The following is a 21,752-nucleotide window of genomic DNA, read 5'->3' on the forward strand; positions in this document are numbered from 1 at the left end:
TTTGAATTCCTTGTATGCCTTTTTCCTGTCTTATTGCTCTGGCTAGAACTTCCAGTGTTATGTTGAAGAGCAGTGGTGATAGTGGACACCCTTGTCTAGAACAAGTTATTTTTAATGAAAAGCACTGTGTCAGTTTACAGACATACAAAGTGAAAGATCTTGAAATTGGTAGAAGTTTGTTTATTGTTAAAAGAAATAATTTTATTCAATTAATGTCAACCTATGATGAAGGTCATCATGCTACTGAAACATTTTTTCTTCCATACATCAAATTAACATTATATTAGTGTCAGTGAAATCTTCCATAGTCAGTCCTGTTCTGCAGGACAAGAAAATGTGGGAAAATGAAAATATAATCATTAAATTGTCTTGGAGTGAAAATGATGAAAAAATTTTCTTTTGATAGTAATCTAAAAAAATTGTGCACTAAATTTTGTGAGCTAGTTTTTTGAGTTATTGGATTGATGTTGTGTGATGGTACCTGAAACATTTGATTTCTTGAAAGGTTATATTGTGAAAAATTTGTTTTGTAAGAGTAGATGTACAAAAAAGCATATGCCATTGTTATTACCTAGAATCCAATAAAAGATAGCTTTTACAAATTACCACCACATGTGTGTAGGAGTTACTTTCATAGTTAGGTTATTTTGATAGAAAATAATTTATCTCATATTTTAAGCATTTAAAGATTCTTAAAATTTGCTATTTCTGTAACAGCATCAACTGTAACAAATGTAGTCCAGAATACAAATTTCAGCAAGTAATTGCAAGTATATTCTATGGGCAATCTGTTGAGTGATATAATGATATTTTGCAGGGAGAATGTACTCTATAAGGTGTCTTCACAAAAAGTTACTAAATTCAAGGTTTACATCCTTAGAACACATAATTAAAGAGCAAACAAAAAACTTATTTTTTAAGGTAACATTGATTTACAACACTCATTATGATTTTGAGATATGGGGTCAGACCCTTCTGATATATGTTGCCACATCACACACACCACTAAGGAACCCATTGTCTTCCACTATTATCCATTGTGTTCCCTCCCACACTGCTCTCTCCACCCTCTCACCTCTCACCCTTGCATTTTCAGTTCTACAGTCAGATTACTAGGGTTTGTTATTGGTTTTATCTGATCTGTGCTTTGTTTCTCTGTATTCCACATATAATAGAAAATATTCGATATATGTCTTTCTCCTTGCGATGTGTTTGGAGTAGTATTATTCCCTCCATTTTATGCCATGTTGTCACAAATAGCAAGAGTATTTTTTTTTAAAGATTTATTTATTTGTGCATACAGAACTGGGGTGCAGGCCAGGGGTTTAGGGGCCATGAGAGGCTTCACCAGAGACAGAGCGGGGAGCAGAACAGGCAGATCCGCAAAGTAAACTGCTGAGGGGAGCAGCGGGCGGGTCAGGAGAGGTTTGCCATGCCATGTGGTTACCTCCTGGGCAGGCGGGAATCGAATTCAGGCAGAAGCGGCTTTAGATTCTCAGTGCTGTGCTTTAATCCGCTGCACCACCAGGGAGGGGCCGCAAGAGTAATTTTTTTTAAATAGCTGAGTAATATTCCATCATGCAAACACACATTTGCACAGTAGTGTATATATATGTGTGTGTGTGTGTATGTGTGTATATATATATATACACAGTAGTGTGTATATATATATGTGTGTGTGTGTGTATATATGTGTGTGTGTATACATATAGGTGTGTGTATATATATATGTATATGTATATATATGTATATGTATATATATATACACACACCTTCAAATTAGTGCTTTTGTATTTGGATAAATACTGAAGGGTTGGAGTAGCTGGATGATTAGTAAATCTATTTTTAACATCTTGAGGAACCTCCATACTGTTTTCTATATGGCCTGGTGCAATACATATTTACACCAAATTTGTATGATTATTTCTTTTTCTCCATATCCTCATCAACACTAATTATTTCTGGACTTTATGATATAGACCATCTCACAGGAGGGAAATGGTGAGATAGTATCTCATTGTGGTTTTGATTCGCATTTCCCTGATGATAAGTGAACATTTTTTCAGGTGCCTATTGGCTATTGGAGACAAGTCTATTTAGCTCTTCTGCACATTTTTTTTTTGATTGGGTTAATTTTTTTTAAATTTGCATGAGTTATTTGCATATCTTGAATATCAGCCCCTTGTGAGATGTGTGGTGTGCAGGATCTTTTTTTGTTTGATGTAGTCCCAATTATTTATATTAGACTTTATTTCTGTTACTTTTGGAGATGAGTTCACAAAGACATCACTGAAGCCTGTTATCGGGTGTTTTGCCTGTATTTTCTTCTGGTGTATGGTTTTCATCTTAATTCCATATTTTCTTGCTGTTTTGAGTTAATTTTTGTGTACGGTGTGAGATTGTGGTCTGATTTCCTTGAAGACATTCATTTCTCCAATGTATATTCTTAGTTCTTTTTCATAGACTATCTGTCTATATAAGTGTGTGTTTATTCCTGGCTCTTAATTCTATTCCATTGGTCTGTGTGTCTGTTTTTGTTATTGTACACACTATTTTGATTATTGTAGCTTTGTAGTATAACCTAACAGTCTTCCTTTTATTTGAAGGTTACTTTGGGTAGTCAGAGTAATTTCTCCTTACATATGAATCTCAGGAATATTATTTTATATCTTTGAAGTATGCCATAGAAATTTTGGTAGAGCTTGATTTAAATCTGTGTAGTAATTTGGGCAGAGAATATCTTTACATTTCTTTATGTCTCCTGTTTCCTTAACAATGTCTTATATTTTTTAATTTACAGTTAATATGAATTTTCATGTTTCTACTGTTCTGCTTTTCTGGAATGACCTCCCCAATCTTAATATTATACAAAGCATGCTTTTCCTTCCAGGTCCAATTTGACTCTTAATTTACTTCCTTTCTTCGCAACAGTTATCACCTTTGGACATAGTATGTACTAATTTTTTTTTCTGTTAATTGTTAATCTCTGTTAGACTATGAATTCTTAGAGAACAGGGATTTTTGTGTGATTTTTTTTCACTAATAGTCTCACTCTGAAAATTGTGTTGATAAGTTTTGATACTCAGATATTTTTTCTTTTTTAATAATGGTGCTGACCTCAGTATCTATCATGGAGAACACTTTAATAGAATGTCTTGCTCCTTTTCTTATTGAATTCTTGCTCATGTTTCCTCCTCTAGGAAACATTCTGGCCTTGTGATATCTCATCTTCATATTTTTTCACTTTGTTTCTATTGGCTCTCTTACTTATGTCCACCTTTCATCTAGCATGCCTTATGCATTGTTTGATTTATATATTTGTATAGCCCACTTTACTTTAAATAATTTAAGAAAAATGATTAATATAACTTGCCTATTTTTTTAAAGATTTATTTATTTATTCATACAGAACTGGGGTATAGACCAGAGATGCAGAAGGTGAGAGGATTCACGAGGGACAGAATGGGGAACAGAACAGGCAGATCAGACGAAGTACATTGCTGAGGGGAGCAGCGGGTGGGTCAGGAGAGGTCTGCCGCGCCATGTGGACCTCCTCCAGGGCTGGCAGGGATCGAACTCATGCGGAAGTGGCTTAAGCTTCTTAGTGCTGTGCTTTAACCCGCTGCGCCACCAGGGAGGGCCTAACTTGCCTATTTTTAACAACTAGACTGATGCCTAAACAGAGTGGGTAGTATTTTTTCCCAGTAATCAAAGAAGTAATAATAGAGTCAAATCCTTATAAAGATGTTTTGCTTCCCCACTTGAAAATAGGTACTCCTAAAAGTTACATTTTTTTTTTTCCCCCTGGTTATCATCTTACTTGTTTGGTCTGTGAACAAAATAAGTCAGATTTAATAGTCTTCTATTGACTTCTTAGTAAGTCTAGTAAGAGTTAGTTCTTTTTTTTTTAACATTTATTTATTTGTGCATACAGAACTGGGGTACAGGCCAGAGGCTCAGGGGTGGCGAGAGGCTTCCCCAGAAACAGTGGGGAGCGGAACAGGCAGATCGACGAAGTACACTGCTGAGGGGAGCAGTGGCGGGTCAGGAGAGGTCTGCTACGCCATGTGGTCACCTCCGGGGCAGGCGAGAATCGAACTCATGCGGAAGTGGCTTTAGCTTCTCAGTGCTGTGTTTTAACCTGCTGCGCCACCAGGGAGGGCCAAGAGTTAGTTTTAAAGGACCAGACTAGACTCTTGAGTTCCTGATGCTTGTAAGTTTCTTTACTAAAAAAGGTATTTTGTACAGTCTTCCCATGACAACCTCTGTAATTTCTACAATTTTCTGTGACAACTTCTTTTTGCAGAGTTCTTGCTGCTTTGATATTTTTGGAAGCTGGCCTTGGCTTCCCCATTTCACTTGTTCTTTCCTTAGGCATTCTAATTACCATGTCTCTCCTATTAAATAATCCAGCTCTTGATTATTGAGTCTAATTGTGGGTAGCAATAATAACTGAAAACCATTTACACAAACCTCAAATTGTACCTAAAAAATCGTTTTAAATTTTCCATTCTTGGTAAGTCAACATGGAATGGTGGGCAAAAGAAAAAATACCTCATTGTGAATCAGGAAGCTTAGATTCTATGCTTGATTCTTTCTGGCTCCCAGATTTCTGTATTCAGTACAAGTTTTGTAAATCAAAATGTATCAGTAGAAATTCTTGCCTGAGAAATGGTTATGAAGGAAAGAACCAACAAGGCATTATTGTTTTTAAAAATTGTAAAAGTAACTCCTTAACACATATGTGCTAAATATACACAGGTGCTTTGCTTAATGCCTGACTTATTCCAGTAAGGACTAAATTCTTCAGAACATTATGGCTCAGAATCGTGTCTTCTTTTATGCATCAGGGAAGGGCACCCACATCTAGTTTAGCTGATGGAAAGGGTCCCTGCATTGGACTTCTACTTTAGAAAATCAACTTTCTTTTCCTTGAGAGAGAATATACTGCGTATTAGCTTTTTTGGCATTTATACATTCAAGCCTCAGTGCCAGGTAAAGCAACCTACCACCTGCATCTTCTTTCGACTCCTTTCAGCATTACATTATTATTTGGTGATTAGAAGGAATAAGGAAGGGATATTAGATAAGTGTAAATAAAGTTCAGTATATTCTATATTGATCTCAAGGGTTCCATTTGAAGTATTATGGGCAATTATAGCTTTTCTACATTTACTTACTGGCCTATAATTATTGATTGGTATGTGGAATGTTGTGGTGTTTTTTGTGTTGCTTATAAATATTATAAAAGTGGATTTAGAGTAAATTCTTTTGGAACATTTCATATAGATGAAGTCATTGTGTCTGGCACTAAGGGATTCAAATTCAATCGCACATAATCCCTATCCCGAGGGAGTTAAAGCCTGTTCAAAGGTGACAAACTATTATATTTTAAAAAATGTAATAACATTTTATAGGTGCTATTTTAGTGGGTATAGTAAGGTAGTCTATTTTATTTGAACGTAATAAGATTGGTTTTTGGAGACATATTTTAAAGAAGAGTAGGTAATTGATAGGTTAATTTTGTCACTTGGATTTAGTAGTTTAAAATGACAAGTATGTATTTTGATCATGGTTGTGGATAGTCAGTTTTGGTCCAGGCTTAACTGTATGGTACCTCTGACTGTTTTAATTGTATTTTGGTTCTCTGGAGCTGCTATAGCAAATTCGATATGTTTAAGCAACAGAAATTTACTGTCAGAGTTTTGGAGGGCAAATTCTAAAATCAAGGTGTGAAAAGAACTCTGGCCTGTGCTCTGAGAGAGGTACTATTCCAGGTTTCTAACAACTCTTGGTGTTCCTTGATTTGTAGTCTCAGTGCTTCAATTCTGGTTTTTTTCTCTAATTAGTTTTCTATGTTTGTGTGTCTTCTCCTTTTTTGTCTTTTTGTCAGGACATTGATTATTGGATTTACAGCCCATGCTAAGGATGATCTCAACATTCTCTTAGACAAAGCAAGATATAGTCCAGTCCAGATTCAAGGGGTGGAGGAATAGACTTCACTCTTGCTCAGAGGCACTGTAAAGTCATTTCAGGATCAGTGGACACTTAGAAGGAGAAAATTTTGGCTATATTTGCAGTCTCCCACACTGATAAAGAGAAAAAGGCAGAATGAATAATAGAGTTTAATGGGATTGAGTGTGTGAAAGAAAATCTGTGGCATAAATATAGGGATAAAATGTTAGCAGACCCCAAGTTATGTCAGCGTCCATTTTATACATCATCTTTGAGGTAGTATCTCAGTGGTGTCATGTTATCTATATTTGTATATGTATGTATAAAGTTTATTTACTGCTTTTTTACTCCCCACATTTTGCAGTATAGAAACAACCAAATATATTAAAAGTAAAAGAATAGTGTAATGAACTCCCTTATACCCAGCACTGAGCTTCAGTAATTATCATTGGTGCTTGTTTTTTTTCTATACCTTCACCTATCCGATTTTCATTCATTTCTTTAAGGTAACATTTACATGCATTAGAAGGCACAAGCATTAAATGCAAAGTTTTGAGAAATGAATATACCTGTGTAACCCACAACTCTCAAGTTATAGTACATTTCTGTTACCGGACATTTTCCTCATATCCCTTTGCAGTTAACAATCTCCCTCTTCTCTGCTTTTATGTAATCATGGTTCATATTTTTATCATAATAGAAATGTTTCCTATCCTAGAACTTCATATAAATGAAATAACGTTATATACTTTTTTATTACAAAAGTTTATTTTTCCATCATTTTGTACATTTCTTTTTCCCATCTCAATTGTAATCCCCATGGCTTTTCCATCACCAAGTCATGTTATATACTTTTTATGTCTTACTTTGTTCAGTATATTTTTCAGTGTTCTAGTTGTTGCAGTGGTTAATTGTTTTGAGTAATAATTCCATTAATGCATATACCATCATTTATTTACTCCTTCTCCTGTATAAGGCTTTTTCTGGACATATGTTTCAATTGCCTTAGATAAATAACTATGAATGAAATGGCTGCATCAAAGGGCTGATGTGTATTTAATCTTATGAAAAATTGCCAAATCCTTTCACAAAGTAGTTTTGTATACCTTTGACATTCCCAGCAGAGATAGATGGGAATACCTGGTTGTTCCACATACTCTCCAACATTTGGTGTTGCCCATCATTTTAAAAATTATATTGAGGTAAATTTTGGATTATGTCATTGTACCTTGGAAGTATAGGACCCTTCCCCAACCCTGTGCTGCCCCCACCCAAGTGCTAGTTCACTACCACAGCCCACTGTGCTCCCTGTCCCCGTGTTCCTCCTCCCCTCTTCTCTTCACCTCTGAATGTCTCAGTCTGTCTGCCTGCCTTCGAGGGTTCGTTTTCTGGGTTTAGCTTTATCTTACTGTTGGTTTCTCTGCAGTCCATATAAGTGTACATTGTCTGATATTTGTCTTTTTTATAACTTACTCTGCTTAACATAATCCCTTCCAGCTCAATCTATGTTGCCACAAGTGACCTTGAATTTATCTTCTATGATTGTTGAGTAATATCCCATTGTGTATGTATATCACATCTTGACCTGCTCATATTTTGGAGGCACTTAGGTTATTTTGTAGCGTGGCTTTTGTAAATAATGCTGCAATGAGTATGAGAATGCAAATTCCCCTTTGAATTAGTTTTTTTTTTTTGGGGGGGTAGATACCTTATAGTGGAATTGCCAGGTTATATGGTAGATCTATTTTTAGTCTTTGAGACACCTGCATGCTGCTTTACATAGAGACTGGACCAGTTCACATTTCTACCAACAATGTAAAAGGGTTCCTTTTATCCCCATATTCTTGCCAGCACTTGATGTTTTGGGCTTTTTGATATGGCCCATTATCATAGGTGGGAGGTGATTTCTTATTGTGGTTTGGTTTGCATTTCCCTGATGATAAGTGATAAAGAACAGTTTTCAGGTGATTGTTTAGTCATCTGTATAACTTCTTTGGAGAACTACCTATTTAAGTCTTCTGCCCATTTTTTAAAATATTGGGTTATTTGTTTTCTTTTTTGTTTAAAATATTGGGTTATTTGTTTGGTGTTCTTCATAGATCTTTGAGCTGAGACTCTTGTATGAATATTTTTTCCCATTAAGTTGTATGTCTTTCATCTCAGTTATTTTTTTCTCCTGTTTTTCTGTGTAGAAGCATTAGTTTGATGTAGTTCCAATTGTTTATGTTCTCTTATTTTCCTTGCTATTGGAGACATAACTGAGAAGACATCACTGAAGTTTAGATTGGGAAGTGTTTTTCCTGTTTTCTTACATGTATTATATAGTCTAAAGTCTCATAGGTAGGCATGGGACTACACCTGAGAGGAGAAAGCATACACTGTATAAAAATGAAGAATGGCATAAAATATATATAAAATAAAAAAGAAAGCAAAAGAAGGATAATGATAGACTGGCTCAAAATAGATTCAAGCAACCAAGTCATTCAGTTTTGTCTGACGAAGGGCAGCAGGCACTTGAGTGCCTGCTATGCTTAAAGGGAAGTGCCTTTAAACCATATGCTCCTTACCATAGAGTAAAAATGGGTGCAATCATTAATACATTTTTGAAAGATTTTTTTGACATCTATTTATGGTAATGTCAGAGCAGTATCCTCCTCACACCTCCTTCCTGCCCCTGAAGGGTATTTTGCTAGTCTTTCTTGGTCTTTCTGGTACATCTGGCTAGTGGGCGCCTCCACATTTTGCTACCCCATGTGGGTCATCACTTTGACAATTCTGCAAGAAGTGCCCTTAGCTTAGTGTGTCCATTTGCACTCCATCCTTTGGTGTCCTGAGGTACTGCTGGGAAAGATGGTGGAGTAGGCTGGGACTCTCATGGGGCTGTCCTACTAACTTTAAAATTGGGTGTGATTGGCCTCTCTACCATCTCTTCTTAATGTCAAATGTGGCTGGTGTCTCCTCTTAGGTGGGCCTCTGGTTTTGCGCTCACACTTGTGTGACTCTGATCTGGTCCTGGTGCTTGCCCTCAGTGGATGACCACACTCCAAGTGGCAGTTTCCTGCTTCCTTTGCTAACCAGGCCAATTGCGCTCTTTCCATGGCCACGTGATGCTGGACTTATGTCTTTGTGCCATGACCATTCTTTGGGTGTGGAACAGACTGTTTCCAGCCCCATGTCTGCCTTTAAATTTTTAAACTCTCTTTCTTTTTGCTTTCCCTTTTCTCACTCCTTATGTAAGCAAATCCTTTTATTGTTGTTTCTTTGTGTGTCTTGTATTCCTAAGTGTGTGGGTGACTAGACTACCCACCAAGCAGGTCAGCCCCTTTTCTCCTTTATTCCTTTTCAGTAATGAAAACCATATTTTTATAGCTTGATAACTTAAAATATTTGTGTTATTCACAAAATGCACTGGGACTAGAAACCATTAGATTTAGTGCTTGAGCCTTTTTTTTTTTTTTTTTAAGATTTATTTATTTGTGCATACAGAACTGGAGTACAAGCCAGAGGTGCAGGGGCGGTGAGAGGATTTACCAGAGACAAAATGGGGAGCAGAACAGACCAAGTGATGAAATACACTGCTGAAGGGAGCAGTGGACTGGTCAGGAGAGCTTTGCCATGCCATGTGTATCACTTCCAGGTCAGGCAGGGATTGAACTCATGCTGAAGTGGCTTTAGCTTTTTAGTGCTGTGCTTTAACCCATTGCACCACCAGGGAGGGCCCTGTTGTTTGTTCTAAAAACAATTTTATTCACTGTTTCATTGTATTGACAAGTGAAAGAAAATATTCATTTTCTATCAACCGTGAGTTATTCTAAATACTTCCAGGTTGTTCATTTTATAGACTAGTTTTATCAGAAAAAGAGGACTAGATACAAGTTTTAATTCCACAGACTATTTAGCCTCTAAGTTGCTAAGTCATTGGGAATGGAAAATAGAGCAATTTTTGTTCTTGCAGAAAGATTTTCTGTTGAATCTTATTTTGTAACTTTAAGATATGACAAAAATGGCCTAAAATGTCACTAACCAGGCAAAGTTGCATATACATACATCACTGTTTTCCTAATCTGTATCATATATAATATAAATTTAGTACAAGATAGACATTTCACTTTAATGCTAGTATATTTTTTGCTATTTCTGTTAGCAGATATTTTGTAATATGATTTTTAATGACTTCTAAACACATATATATACATACATATATATATATACACATACACCATGATTTAAGAAAATATTTCCTTTTTTTAATTATTTGAGTTGTTTCTAAATTTCCTTAATAATTGTTGAAGTATGTTACTTTGTAAAAGACATATTAAGCTTCTAATATGTATTTACAAAGACTTTTCTCAAAGAACTTGTCATAAATTTACATTATTACTCAAAGTACATGAGTTTTTATCATTATTTTCATGTATCTTCTTGACTTGCAAGACTGTTTATTAAATGCAATTTTATTATTTGAAATGTTTCATAATCAAATACAGTTTCTGAGAATAATTTAAAAGGTATACTTTGATTATAAAACTTATATCTATAGTAATTTTTATGTGTGGATAGTACATTTCCTTTAATTTTTTCTTTTGTAGTATACTCATTTTCATTGATTTATAAGAGTTCTTTGCATATTAAGCAAATAAAATTGTTTTTAGGTCCAAAAAGTTTGGATATACAGAAACTTCATTTAGTTCAACTGAAATTATATATTTATGTTGGTTGTCAGTGTTTTCCCAGTTTGTTTCTCTTTTGTTCTTTTTATTGTATTTTTAAAGTATATAACAAATTAAAATTATTTGAAGTTTAATTTAGAAGTTTTTCCTTTGTAGTTTATTGCTTTTTTTTTTTTCCAGCAAAAGTTCTTTCTTCCTAAGGGCAGATAAATATTTTTGTGGTTTCATATTTTAAGCTTAACATTAAAAATCCATCTGGAATTTTGTTTTACTGTATTATTAAGACAGGAATCTGTTTACTGAGTGATAAAACAATTACTTTCAGGTTCCTGAGAAACTCCAACATTTAACTTCAAACCCTCTTTCTAAAATCACAAGATTACTATGAGTCTGAGCAATATAACATCTTTGATTTTGCTTCTTCATAGAATAAATTATTCTGTTGCCTGTGTTAGCAGATATTCTTCAAGGATCAGTAGTATTCTGGTGATATTATTTTGGCAATTTTAACTATAATTTAAAGATGTAGGTGATAGGGGATAGAAAACTTGTTATACTTAATGCTTTCTCCCAGTATCAAGTTGTATCATTAATAGAACTATACAGATGAGCTCACATTGATAATATATGGAAAAAGATGTCCTTTGAGTAGAAAAATTAAAAAAAAATGCTGATTAATTGCATCTTTCTTTTTCTCTTTATATTTAAATTGGACTTAACTTTAAGAATGATGAACATATATAAATATTTTTCCTTTGGATTAACATACCAAGTGATGATGTTTTTTGTTCTGTGGTGCTGTAGACCTGCATCAAAGTGCCTATCCCATAGTAGACATATTAGATGAAAATTCCACTAAGCTGCCCTAGAGTTTTTAGAACTTGTCTTAATATTTTGATGGAAAAAAACATTAAGTGAATTTATTTACAGTTTAAATTGTTGTTATTTGATCTAAATTATATGTAATGGCTCCCATGCCATTGAAAAGTAAAATATTCAAATTTTGTAATCTACTCTCAGTATATTTTGGTCCTACTTGGAAAATTCTTTCACTCAGGGAAGGCCCGAACTTCTCCTTTTTTCTATTTGGGCACTTCAAGCACTAGCAAGAGTTTTTATTTTTTTTGAGAGTTTGAAGGAATACATGTCTCTACTGTTAAATAAAACTACTGCCCAAACTCTTTCTGTTTGAAATAAGAAGCTTAGTTGGTTCATTTAAATTTTTAGATAAATTCCTTGTGTCTAAATGGTTGCTATTTGCTACCTAAAACCATGGAGTGAAACGGATTTATCAATAAGCTGTCCAACTCAAAGATCATATAAATTTGGATAATGAAGGATACTTGTGTTGGTTCTTGCTCCTTTCCTACATTACAGACCCCTCAAAGAGGGAAGATGAAATGGAATTACTCTGGTTTTAAAGAACTAATGAGCCTCACATTCTCTGAGAAGCTGGCGAAAGGTCTGCTCTAGCCAAAGGCCCTAGAGTTTCTGGAGGACTCATTAGGTTCCCAACCTTTGGTGGGACCGAATAGCATGGAGATCTGACTCCAGTCACTTCTAAAAGGCAGCAAAGGTTTGCCCTCTTGAAGTGGAAGTTAGGACTGGACGTCAGGGTTTCCTTGGCTTCTCAGTGGCTTCAGCTGCCTGCAGAGAAAGGGTCAGCCCAGAGGTAAGATGGGTCCACATTCACACTTCATTTTGGGAAAGTAATTTCATTTTGGGGTATTTATTTTCTGAGCTTAATTGACCAGACCAGTACATAAAACTTAAATCTTTTTGCGGATCTTCTAACCTCATCTTATTTTAGAGATAAAATTTAGGAAGACTCTGGTATGTTGCCTCAGCTTTATAGGGCTAATGTCAGAATTAGAATTTGACTCCTTGGCCCTAGTTTATCTATTTCTTTAGCTGTTGATCAGTAATGTCAATGTAATTTTTGAGGCATAGAGAAGTTGTATATAGGGATGTTGAGAAGCTGTAGAGAAGCTGTATATAGGAATGTTGTCTTGGAGACAGGCAGCAAATTGGATGCCGGGAAGGATTGAGCAGGGTCTAGTCTCATCCAAGCTGAACTTTTAGATTTATGAAGTGACCACTTGCCAGGACCCAAAATTGGGGAGTTATAAAAACTATTATTCATTCTGAATAAAGCCTAGTCTTATATTCTTTATCTTCTTTTGTTCAGATGAATAAAAACACTTTTTCCAAGTTATTTTCTCTTGCAGGTTTTCTATTGTTTTAAATTAATATTGCACCTGTACAACAGGGTCAGAGATCAATTTTTTTTTTAAAATCTAGGCCACTAGATAACATTAAAAAAATCAATCAAACAAACAAATTTATTATGCATAAGCTTAAAATGACTATGATACCGTTGACTTTATTTTGCCTTTGGGCAAGCCGAGGAGGAGGCAAACACAATGTTCAGCTCAACTACTTTTTACATCATTTTCAGGAAAACTTAACAATTTTTATTTAATAAATGATATGCTTGAGCCCTCTCTGGTGGTGCAGTGGGTTAAAGCACAGCACTAAGAAGCTAAAGCCACTTCCTCATGAGCTCAATCCCTGCCTGCCCCAGAGGTGACCCACATGGCGCGGCAGACCTCTCCTGACCCGCCCACTGCTCCCCTCAGCAGTGTATTTCATCAGTCAGCCTGTTCTGCTCCCCACTCTGTCTCTGGTGAATCCTTTCACTGTCCCTGCACCTCTGGCCTGTCCCCCAGTTCTGTATGCATCAATAAATAAATATTTAAAAAAAATGACATGCTCAAATTATGTATAATTTTTATATTATGACTAGAGTAAAGCAGAGGTAAGGGAGCCTAAGAAAGAAGGAAGAGTGAATGGACAGAGGCAAAGAGTGCTGGAGAAAGAGCTACTAAGAGAAAATGGGATGCTGTTATCTAAGAGTGAGACGATAGAGCAAATAGGTCAGGGACCACTTGAGTAGTAGGGTGTATAAAGGAAATGAAAGGGAGTACCTTTGGGTTTAAAGGGTACATGTGAATTCCAACCTTAGAGAAGATGCAAAGAAAAAGAGCAGGGAAGCACATTTTTCCTCAAGGTCTCCCAAGTCTACTCCATTACCCTTCTCTGCTGTTCTGTTGGATTGTCCTGTCGTCACCCCTGTGCTTCAGTCCTGGTCTCCAGCCAGCCAGAAGCCTGCTCTCGAGCCATTGTAGCTCCACAAGTGCTGTTCACATGCTGATTATGGATCTGCCAAGTGGTAGCTGGAGTGAGGATTAAATGATACAGCTATGAAAAGCTCTTAGAACAAAATTCACCCTGTAGTTAGCTTCCAAAATATGGCAGTTATTATAATAATTGTGAAGGCTTTTTTTCCCTCCTGTAATGAATTGTAGCATTGGAAATAGTTGTATAACTATAAATCATGTTTGAAACCTTTGAATTGAGTCTTTGAAGTAAAATTTTAGAAACAGATATTTCATATAGCCATTTTCTTAATGGTATGTTGACACTGAACTGAATAAAAATGTAGTCGGTCAAATCTAAATCCACATAAATTTTTAATTATATCTCATTTTCTCTTATTTTAGTAATTTAAAGGGAGTGATAGTCACTCTGAGTGATGATGGTCACTTGCAGTGTTCATACCTGGGGACAGACCCTTCTTTGTTCCAAGCTCCAAAAGTTGAAGCTCGAGAAATAAACTACAGCGAACTTGATAAAGAATTGAAAGAACTTCAAAAAATCATCAAAGATGTTAACAAATCACAAGGTATCTCATTGGCAGCTTTTTCTTATTTGCTTTTAGTGTAAAAATTCATATGATTTTGTATATGGGTAGTGTTTTGTTTGTATGAGGTAGTTTTCTTCACTGAATTAAAGTCATATTTGTAAAAACAAGGTGACTCTTTAGCACATGGGTCTGTGTACTTTGTTTTTATGGTATCTGTAAAATATATCCATTTTAACAATGTTTTTCTTCATGTGTTTCAGGGATGGTGCTATCTAGATTTTCTCTTTAAACCCAAAGAAAACACAAGTACTCTCAGGCCTTGAGAAAAGCTTTAAAGTTTAAAATGGTCATTTATTAACTTGCAATAGTTGTGACAACGATTTGGTTGCTCCTCTTAAAAGAACCAGAAGCAGAGCATGACTTACCACTTTGTTACTAAAAAAGCAGTCATTTGCTGCTTAGTGACATAATTTATGTTTGTAGTTAATTAGCCATCCAAATGAAGTGTAACCTATGGTATGCTGATTTCCAATGGCTCAGAGACTGATGAGATTTTCAGTTCCTGAGTTTTGGATAACTCAATATTATCTTACTTTCGGATTCACAAGGGTATAATTTTATTGTAAATTAAAAGGAGAAACAAAACACCAATCCTGCAGTTGGAGTTGGACATGTGAAAAGCATTACTTTAAGTTCTCTTCTCAGGGTCAGGTAAAAGTATTTTTGTAGTGAGAAAAAATATGGATGATTTTCACATAAAAGAAATGTTAAAACAAGTAGGAATAATAAAAGAAGCAAAGCATCAGAAGCCAACCAAAACAGCGGTACCAGTCTTAATCTTGGTCTAATCACTTTCCTAAATTTATGTTTTTTGAGTCTGTATTACAAGATGGATTCAGGAAAATTGAGCTGATATATCTAAAAATATTAAATTAAGATAAAATCATTGTCTTTGCCTTCACACATTCTCTTAAGAAAATTTTGAAAGTAGGCTAGTAAAAATTAGGTCTTTTAATATCCCCAAGTATGTAAAAATCTATTTGTTGTCAACACTCTCCCAGACAGATATAATGTAATCTATACTTTTGATACTGTTGTTTTTAGTATTAATGGAATTATAAGTCTCATTTTGTCATTTAAAATTGTAACTGGGGAAGAGTGACATATATATGAAGCAAAGTTTCCAGAGTTCATTAAATACATTTAATGTAGCTTTTCACTCCAAGTTTTTCCTTATGAATATACAAACAACTGTTTTATGGCTTATAAAATATCCTACATTCTATATTCTGTACTATTCAGAGGGACATAACTTTATATTGTTTCTTCTATCCTTTTAATACTTTTATAAAGTTGCTAGAGACTGGTAAGAAAAAGATCCTAATAGCAATCACTTTTAAAAAATGTATAATTCTTTAATGAATGGCATTGTATTTCACTTGAAATTTTGAGTCTTGAGAGCTTTCCCTTTCATAATCAGTGTACTATTATAATTTGACTAGCACTTAATTGTGCAAAACATTTCTCAGAAAAATCCCTTACAGGGGAATTATTTTTTGGGTAGTTATAGGTGAGAAGGCTGGGCTATTTTCACCCTATGTGTATCTTACAACAACTATTAATGAACCCGGGGATGTACTCCTAGGCCTGGGTAGGATTTGTTAATATTAGTCAAATTTGTCAAATTTTAGTTAATATTGAAATTCTTTGCCCCTCTATACAACCATCATTTGGTTTTATTACTGAAAAATAAAATAGGGAAACAAAAAAATATCATTTATTTTATTTCTGACTTGTATGTGGAATATAGAGAAAGCAAACAAAGGGTTGGACAAAGGCAAACTTTACAGCCAACCCTCGAAAGCTCAACATAGAGCGTCAGGGAGAAGAGGAGAGGGAGGGACTGAGTGAGCGGGCAGGGAGAGAGCGGAGGGCAGTGGTGGAGGACTGTGGGTACTTCTGTGAGTGTGCCTATACTGTCAAAACAATTGCAGGGATGTAAAACAGTGGTACTTCAAGAAACAATTTCTTTTCAAAATATGTGAAAACAGTATTCTATACCTATGTAAGACTGGTGTATTTGTTTCTTCAAATATCTGCCATCCTATAAAATCATTTCAATATAGATCATGAGAAGTTAAAATCGAACTTTTTGATGACCTTATTATTCACTTAAATGCCACTTATTTCAGTACAGTGGGTTTTAGCTTGCAAAAAATATTTCACAGTCTAGTGGATTATGTTCAGTACTTAAAACATTTTTTTTTGTTTTCTTCAAAGCAAGAGTTGCAGCAAAATGTAGAGCTATTTTTAAGAGTACATTTTGTTGTACACATGGTGTATATTATCTTCTGTAATAAAAGTGTTTTTGAAGCTGATTTTATGTGTGTAAGTTCTATGAGGAATGTATGTTGTAAGCATGAAATTATACTAATAATTTCTGTATGGCTCATGGATTTGAAGTTTTTCATGCTCAGCTCATTAGTGTGAAACCTGCCTAGTATTCCTTTTTCCAGCAGTCAACAACATTTGTGAGTGGCACTTTCAAGGACAGATTTTCCTCATGATTTAGACAGTTGATCATGTTCTCTGCCTGGGTGGACATGAAGGAATGAGTATGATATTGAGAGAAACTTCCACCTAGTTGTATTGTCAGGAAAGGAGAGGGCTTGAAATTTCAGGCATATAAGAGAAAATCTGCATGTGAAGTATGTCTAAGTTGCCTTCACCGTTGAGTACTAGAAACATTTGTACCTGGTGACTTTGTTAGAAGCTGTTTACTTCAGGTGATGTATAGGTACATAGAACAGAATAAGGGTGACTTAAACAAGGCAGAGGTTTTTCCTTTCCTGTAGAAAAGGAACTCAGCAATGAGCCATTCCAAGGTTGGTTTTTTTAGTTCCACTGTCACCAGGGACTTTCATTCCTCCTCTCTGTTTCTTTCGTTTCTTTTCTTTTTCTTTCCTTTTCTTCCCTTCCTTCTTATTCTTTCCTCTCTCCCCCTCTCTCCCTTCTTCTCGCTCTGTCTCAGCAGCAGAAAACCTCCTTTGGCCTGTCTTATAAAATTGCTTTGGAGTAGAATTATTGTTTTACAGGATGTATATCTTTTAGATTTTGATAGTTATAGCCAACTAACTTTAAAAATGTTGACTAATTGTGCCAGTAGTTATGGAGAGGACATATCACTAATGTGTCAGTAGGTGACATCTTAGCTAGTATCATTGGAGAAAGAGACAATTTTTCTTTATAATATTAGAGAGGGGAAAAGTTAACATCAAATTTCTAATTCTGTAATGATTAGTTGTCTTCACTTGTAAGTATTTTTATGGGGTTGTTTTTTGATGTATGATATAGGTAAACCTTAATAAAAACTATATATGGCAGATTTAACTTGGTGATTAAATATCATTTTTTTCCCTTTTAAATTACAGGTGTTTGGCCCATGATCGAGAGGGAAGATGACTTGAAAGTTTCTGCCATGGTTTCTCCTAACTTTGATTCAGTTTCTGTAGGTCTATTTGCAGATTAAAAAAAAATATTAGTAATGGTTTTTAAAGATATTTAAACAAAATATTGTCAGTCATGATATATTTTTTTTAGATTTATTTATTTATGCATAATGAACTGGGGTACAGACCAGAGGTGCAGGGGTGGTGAAAGGATTCACCAGAGGCAGAGTGGGGAGCAGAAATGGCAGATTGAGGAAGTACACTGCGGAGGGGAGCAGCAGCGACACAGGGGTTTGTTCTACCATGTGGGTCAACTCCCTGGCCAGGGATCGAACTCATGCTGAAGTGCCTGTGGCTAGCTTCGTAGTGCTGCACCCATTGTGCCACCAGAGAACGCTCTATATGCAGATTTTTAAGAGTTTATGACAGTGATGGACTCTGATGTATTGGAATCAGAATTTATTGGTTTAACTTGCAGGCCTCCAAATAGAAACTTAGGGAGGATCAAATTTAGGAAGATCAAATTTTAGGGTTTGTGCCTTTCCAGAAACAATGTTTCTAGCCTTTTATGCAGATAGGATTTTCTTAGATACGGTTTCTATTTAAAAGAAAGGGTGGGGGTGGGGTAGCAAGGAGAGAGAATACTAGAAAGGTTTCTTGCTTTTATTCAGAGTCATTTTTTAAAAAACCTTATCAGTATCTGGTATTGAGATAATGATAAATCAGATATATAATACTGATTTTTGTTGAACATTTCATGAGATAATGAGGCTTCATAATTTACAATTTTGCTACAATAGGATAGTGATGGTAGAGTAACTTTGGAGTGTACACTTGGGCTGGGTATTATTTTTGCCCCATTTCTATCTATGTAACTTAGACAAAATACTTAATTTTCTTAACCTTTCTCACTTCTAAATGGGAATAATAAGAGACTCTATTACTTGTTGAATTTTTAATGATTAAATCACAGTTTAGTTCTTCCTCTATCATTATCATCATCATCATCATCATCATTATTTTATCCTCATCATCACTACCACCTGCATTCTCCTACTAGTTTACTGCCATAAGTTTAGTACCATTCATATCAAATGGGTACTCAGTTTACATTTGCTGTATGAATGAATGAGTAAAACCAAATCAAGAAGGATAAAAGAGGATCTGTCTTTATATTATCCAACCTCCTTGTTTAGTCTCCTGTAAGCACTTGTTAGATTATGATTATGTCTCTCTGCCTGCAGTTTAGACAAAATCAATTAAGTTTATCTATGTCTTTATCAAAAGTTGATCAGTTAGGGAAGTGATTGAATCCACTGCTTTACTGTATTTGGAGTTCATGTCATAAAATTTTGCCTGAGAAATGATGGTGCTATTTAAGTATCAAAACAAAATGCAGTTGTCATGAGTTTTCACAGATTAATCTTAGTTGAGGTACAACCAACCTAAGCTGAGATAAAAATCACATTAACATTGCCATCGTCCAGTAAGGTGCATATACATAAAAAAAAGAAATAGAACTACCTATGAAAGAAACATTCACCCAGCTGAGTCACATAGTAGAGGCACTGTTTTAAACATTGAGCATTTAGCACACACCATTTCTCACTCTACCTGAAGGGTGTAGTCTGAGTGGAACATTTCTGCTTAGTTAGCTGACAAATGTACACACATTTTTTGCCTTAAAAATGATTCTTTTTTTCCTTTGGGCAGCTTATATAATTTTTTCCTAACTTCTCTTAAACATAGGCTATTAGCATTGAGGAATTCTCTTTCTCTCCTTTAGCAGCTTTTGATCTTTGTAGGAAAAGGCCTTATGTAATAGCACTATATTGTAAAATATCTTTCCCTATTGGTAACCTGGAGTGCTGTTTTCTCTTAACAAGGTGTCTTTTTCCAACTTCATTTTCCCTGTCTTACTATATTTTCCTTCTTGAGAGTATCATATTCTTCCCATTGGAAAACATTATTCCAGTGATTTATATGACTGTGGTGCCATAGTATCTTTGTATAGCCATTTCTCTCTGGCAATAATTTTATGGTCCCAGAGCAGTGCTATCCTTGAAGTATCTAGATTGAGCAAAGTAGGGAACAGAAGATGTTAGTTTCTCTTCTAGATCTGCAGACAGCTAAATGTAAAAATTTTCTGGATTTTAGGTAATACTTGAGCAAAAAACCCAGCTTAATATTTTCTGTTGAATCATTATGAAAGCATACATCAAAATGTTATAATTTATATTAGTGTAGTAGTGTGGACCTTTTCAAAAAATAGAAGAGATATTCATTGCTATCCTATCTTCTTGACTGAGAAGTTGGATCAGAGTTCATATATATAGTTCATATATATACTTATATGGAATTATAAACAGACCATGAATCTTCTAACTCTTACTGATATGCATCACATCAGAGTAATGTGTATCAATATCCATTGCTTAGAAATGATTTAGTTTTTCTTAGTAAAATTTTTTTTTTCAAATGAGTTAACTTAAAGCACAGTGGGTCTATTCATTGGTTTGATAATAATTTATGATCTTAATTGTTCCCTGGGAATTGATAAGAGTTTGTTAGAAAATGTGTTATCCCTTACTCTAATTCTGCTTTAGAGAGAGCATGTTTTTCCTTTTAATTTACCATCACTTATAAAGAAATGTTCTCTTTTATATTTTATTTCGATTTCTTTAGGAGATAGGACCAAGTAAACCAGTCTGATGCTCAAAGAGTGAACTAGTTTATGATATGTGCTAGTAAAAATAATGTAGGCGGCCCTCCCTGGTGGCGCAGCGGGTTAAGCACTGCACTAAGAAGCTAAAGCCACTTCCGCATGAGTTTGATTCCCGCCTGCCCCAGAGGTGACCACATGGCGTGGCAGACCTCTCCTGACCTGCCCGCTGCTCCCCTCAGCAGTGTACTTCGTCGATCTGCCTGTTCTGCTCCCCGCTCTGTCTCTGGTGAATCCTCTCACCCTCCGCATCTCTGGCCTGTACCCCAGTTCTGTACGAATAAATAAATAAAATCTTAAAAAAAAATAATGTAGGCACTTATTTAAATTTAATTTATTTTTTTAAGTTGAGGTGATATTGCCTTACACTATGTTTATGTTTTAGTGGTACAAGTTTACACATCTTCAAATGAACATCCTATTATTTTCTAGGTATAAGGCTTCTCAATCTTTCTATCATAAAAGATTCATTACTAATATTAGAAAATACATTTTGCAAGATGAAAATACAGAGTTCTAAAGACTGGCAGAATGTTTATTGGGAAATATGGGGAGGCTTTCTATCTAATATAAAGGACAAGTTAATACAATTAGTTTCAACATTTAAGTAAATTGGGCAACAGAGTAGTTGATCACAAAATACATGACTTTCTTTCCTCTCTGATGGCAATGCTTTTTAATTATTACCACATGACTTTCTAGATGAGAGCATTCACATGGCTATATTGACATTGGTCTGTCACTTAAGTGACACATCCTTTCTAATGAGTTCCATCTTTTGGTGGTGGGAAGTATATATTGTACCCATATTGTTTGCTTGTGGATGAGTAATATTGAAATCATTCTTTCATTTCTTTCATTATAAATTCTGTTTTTACAGCAAGCTACTGATATTGAAGTGGGAACTGACCCTGTCCCTTCAGTCACAGTGAAGGTATTGTCCATGATTCTAGGCTGTAATGTGCAAGTAATGTTATGCATTTCATCACATCTCTCATTGTTGTCACCCTATCAGTGACTTGCGAAATGTAAAATAAACATCTGAAATTTGTGAATTTTCCTTAGCCTTGGAAAGGGAATATTAACCTTTATTGTTACCTACGTATGTAAAGTTTATAATTGCATTCTTAGCAATATGTATATAATATAAGCAATAGGTGACTTATTCCTACTATTATTTAAATGTGTGATAATATTCAGTCTTTTTTTCTAGAAACAAAAATAACCTTTTAACTAAAGTCAATGTGCTA

General features: G+C 35.0%; 1 protein-coding gene across 1 annotated transcript in view; it reads left to right on the forward strand.

The window, feature by feature from the left end:
• The window catches only part of BBS9 (Bardet-Biedl syndrome 9), a 332,179-nt gene that overhangs the window by 108,779 nt on the left and 201,648 nt on the right, over positions 1-21,752 (forward strand). Inside the window, exons 10-12 of the mRNA XM_004677146.2 lie at positions 14,189-14,370; positions 17,763-17,839; positions 21,383-21,436. Coding sequence (XP_004677203.1) covers positions 14,189-14,370; positions 17,763-17,839; positions 21,383-21,436 — 313 coding nt within the window. The remainder of the gene's footprint in view (positions 1-14,188; positions 14,371-17,762; positions 17,840-21,382; positions 21,437-21,752) is intronic.

The sequence above is a fragment of the Condylura cristata genome, unplaced genomic scaffold (genome assembly GCF_000260355.1).
Source record: "Condylura cristata isolate star-nosed mole 26May11 unplaced genomic scaffold, ConCri1.0 scaffold00005, whole genome shotgun sequence".
Taxonomy (NCBI): Eukaryota; Metazoa; Chordata; class Mammalia; order Eulipotyphla; family Talpidae; genus Condylura; species Condylura cristata.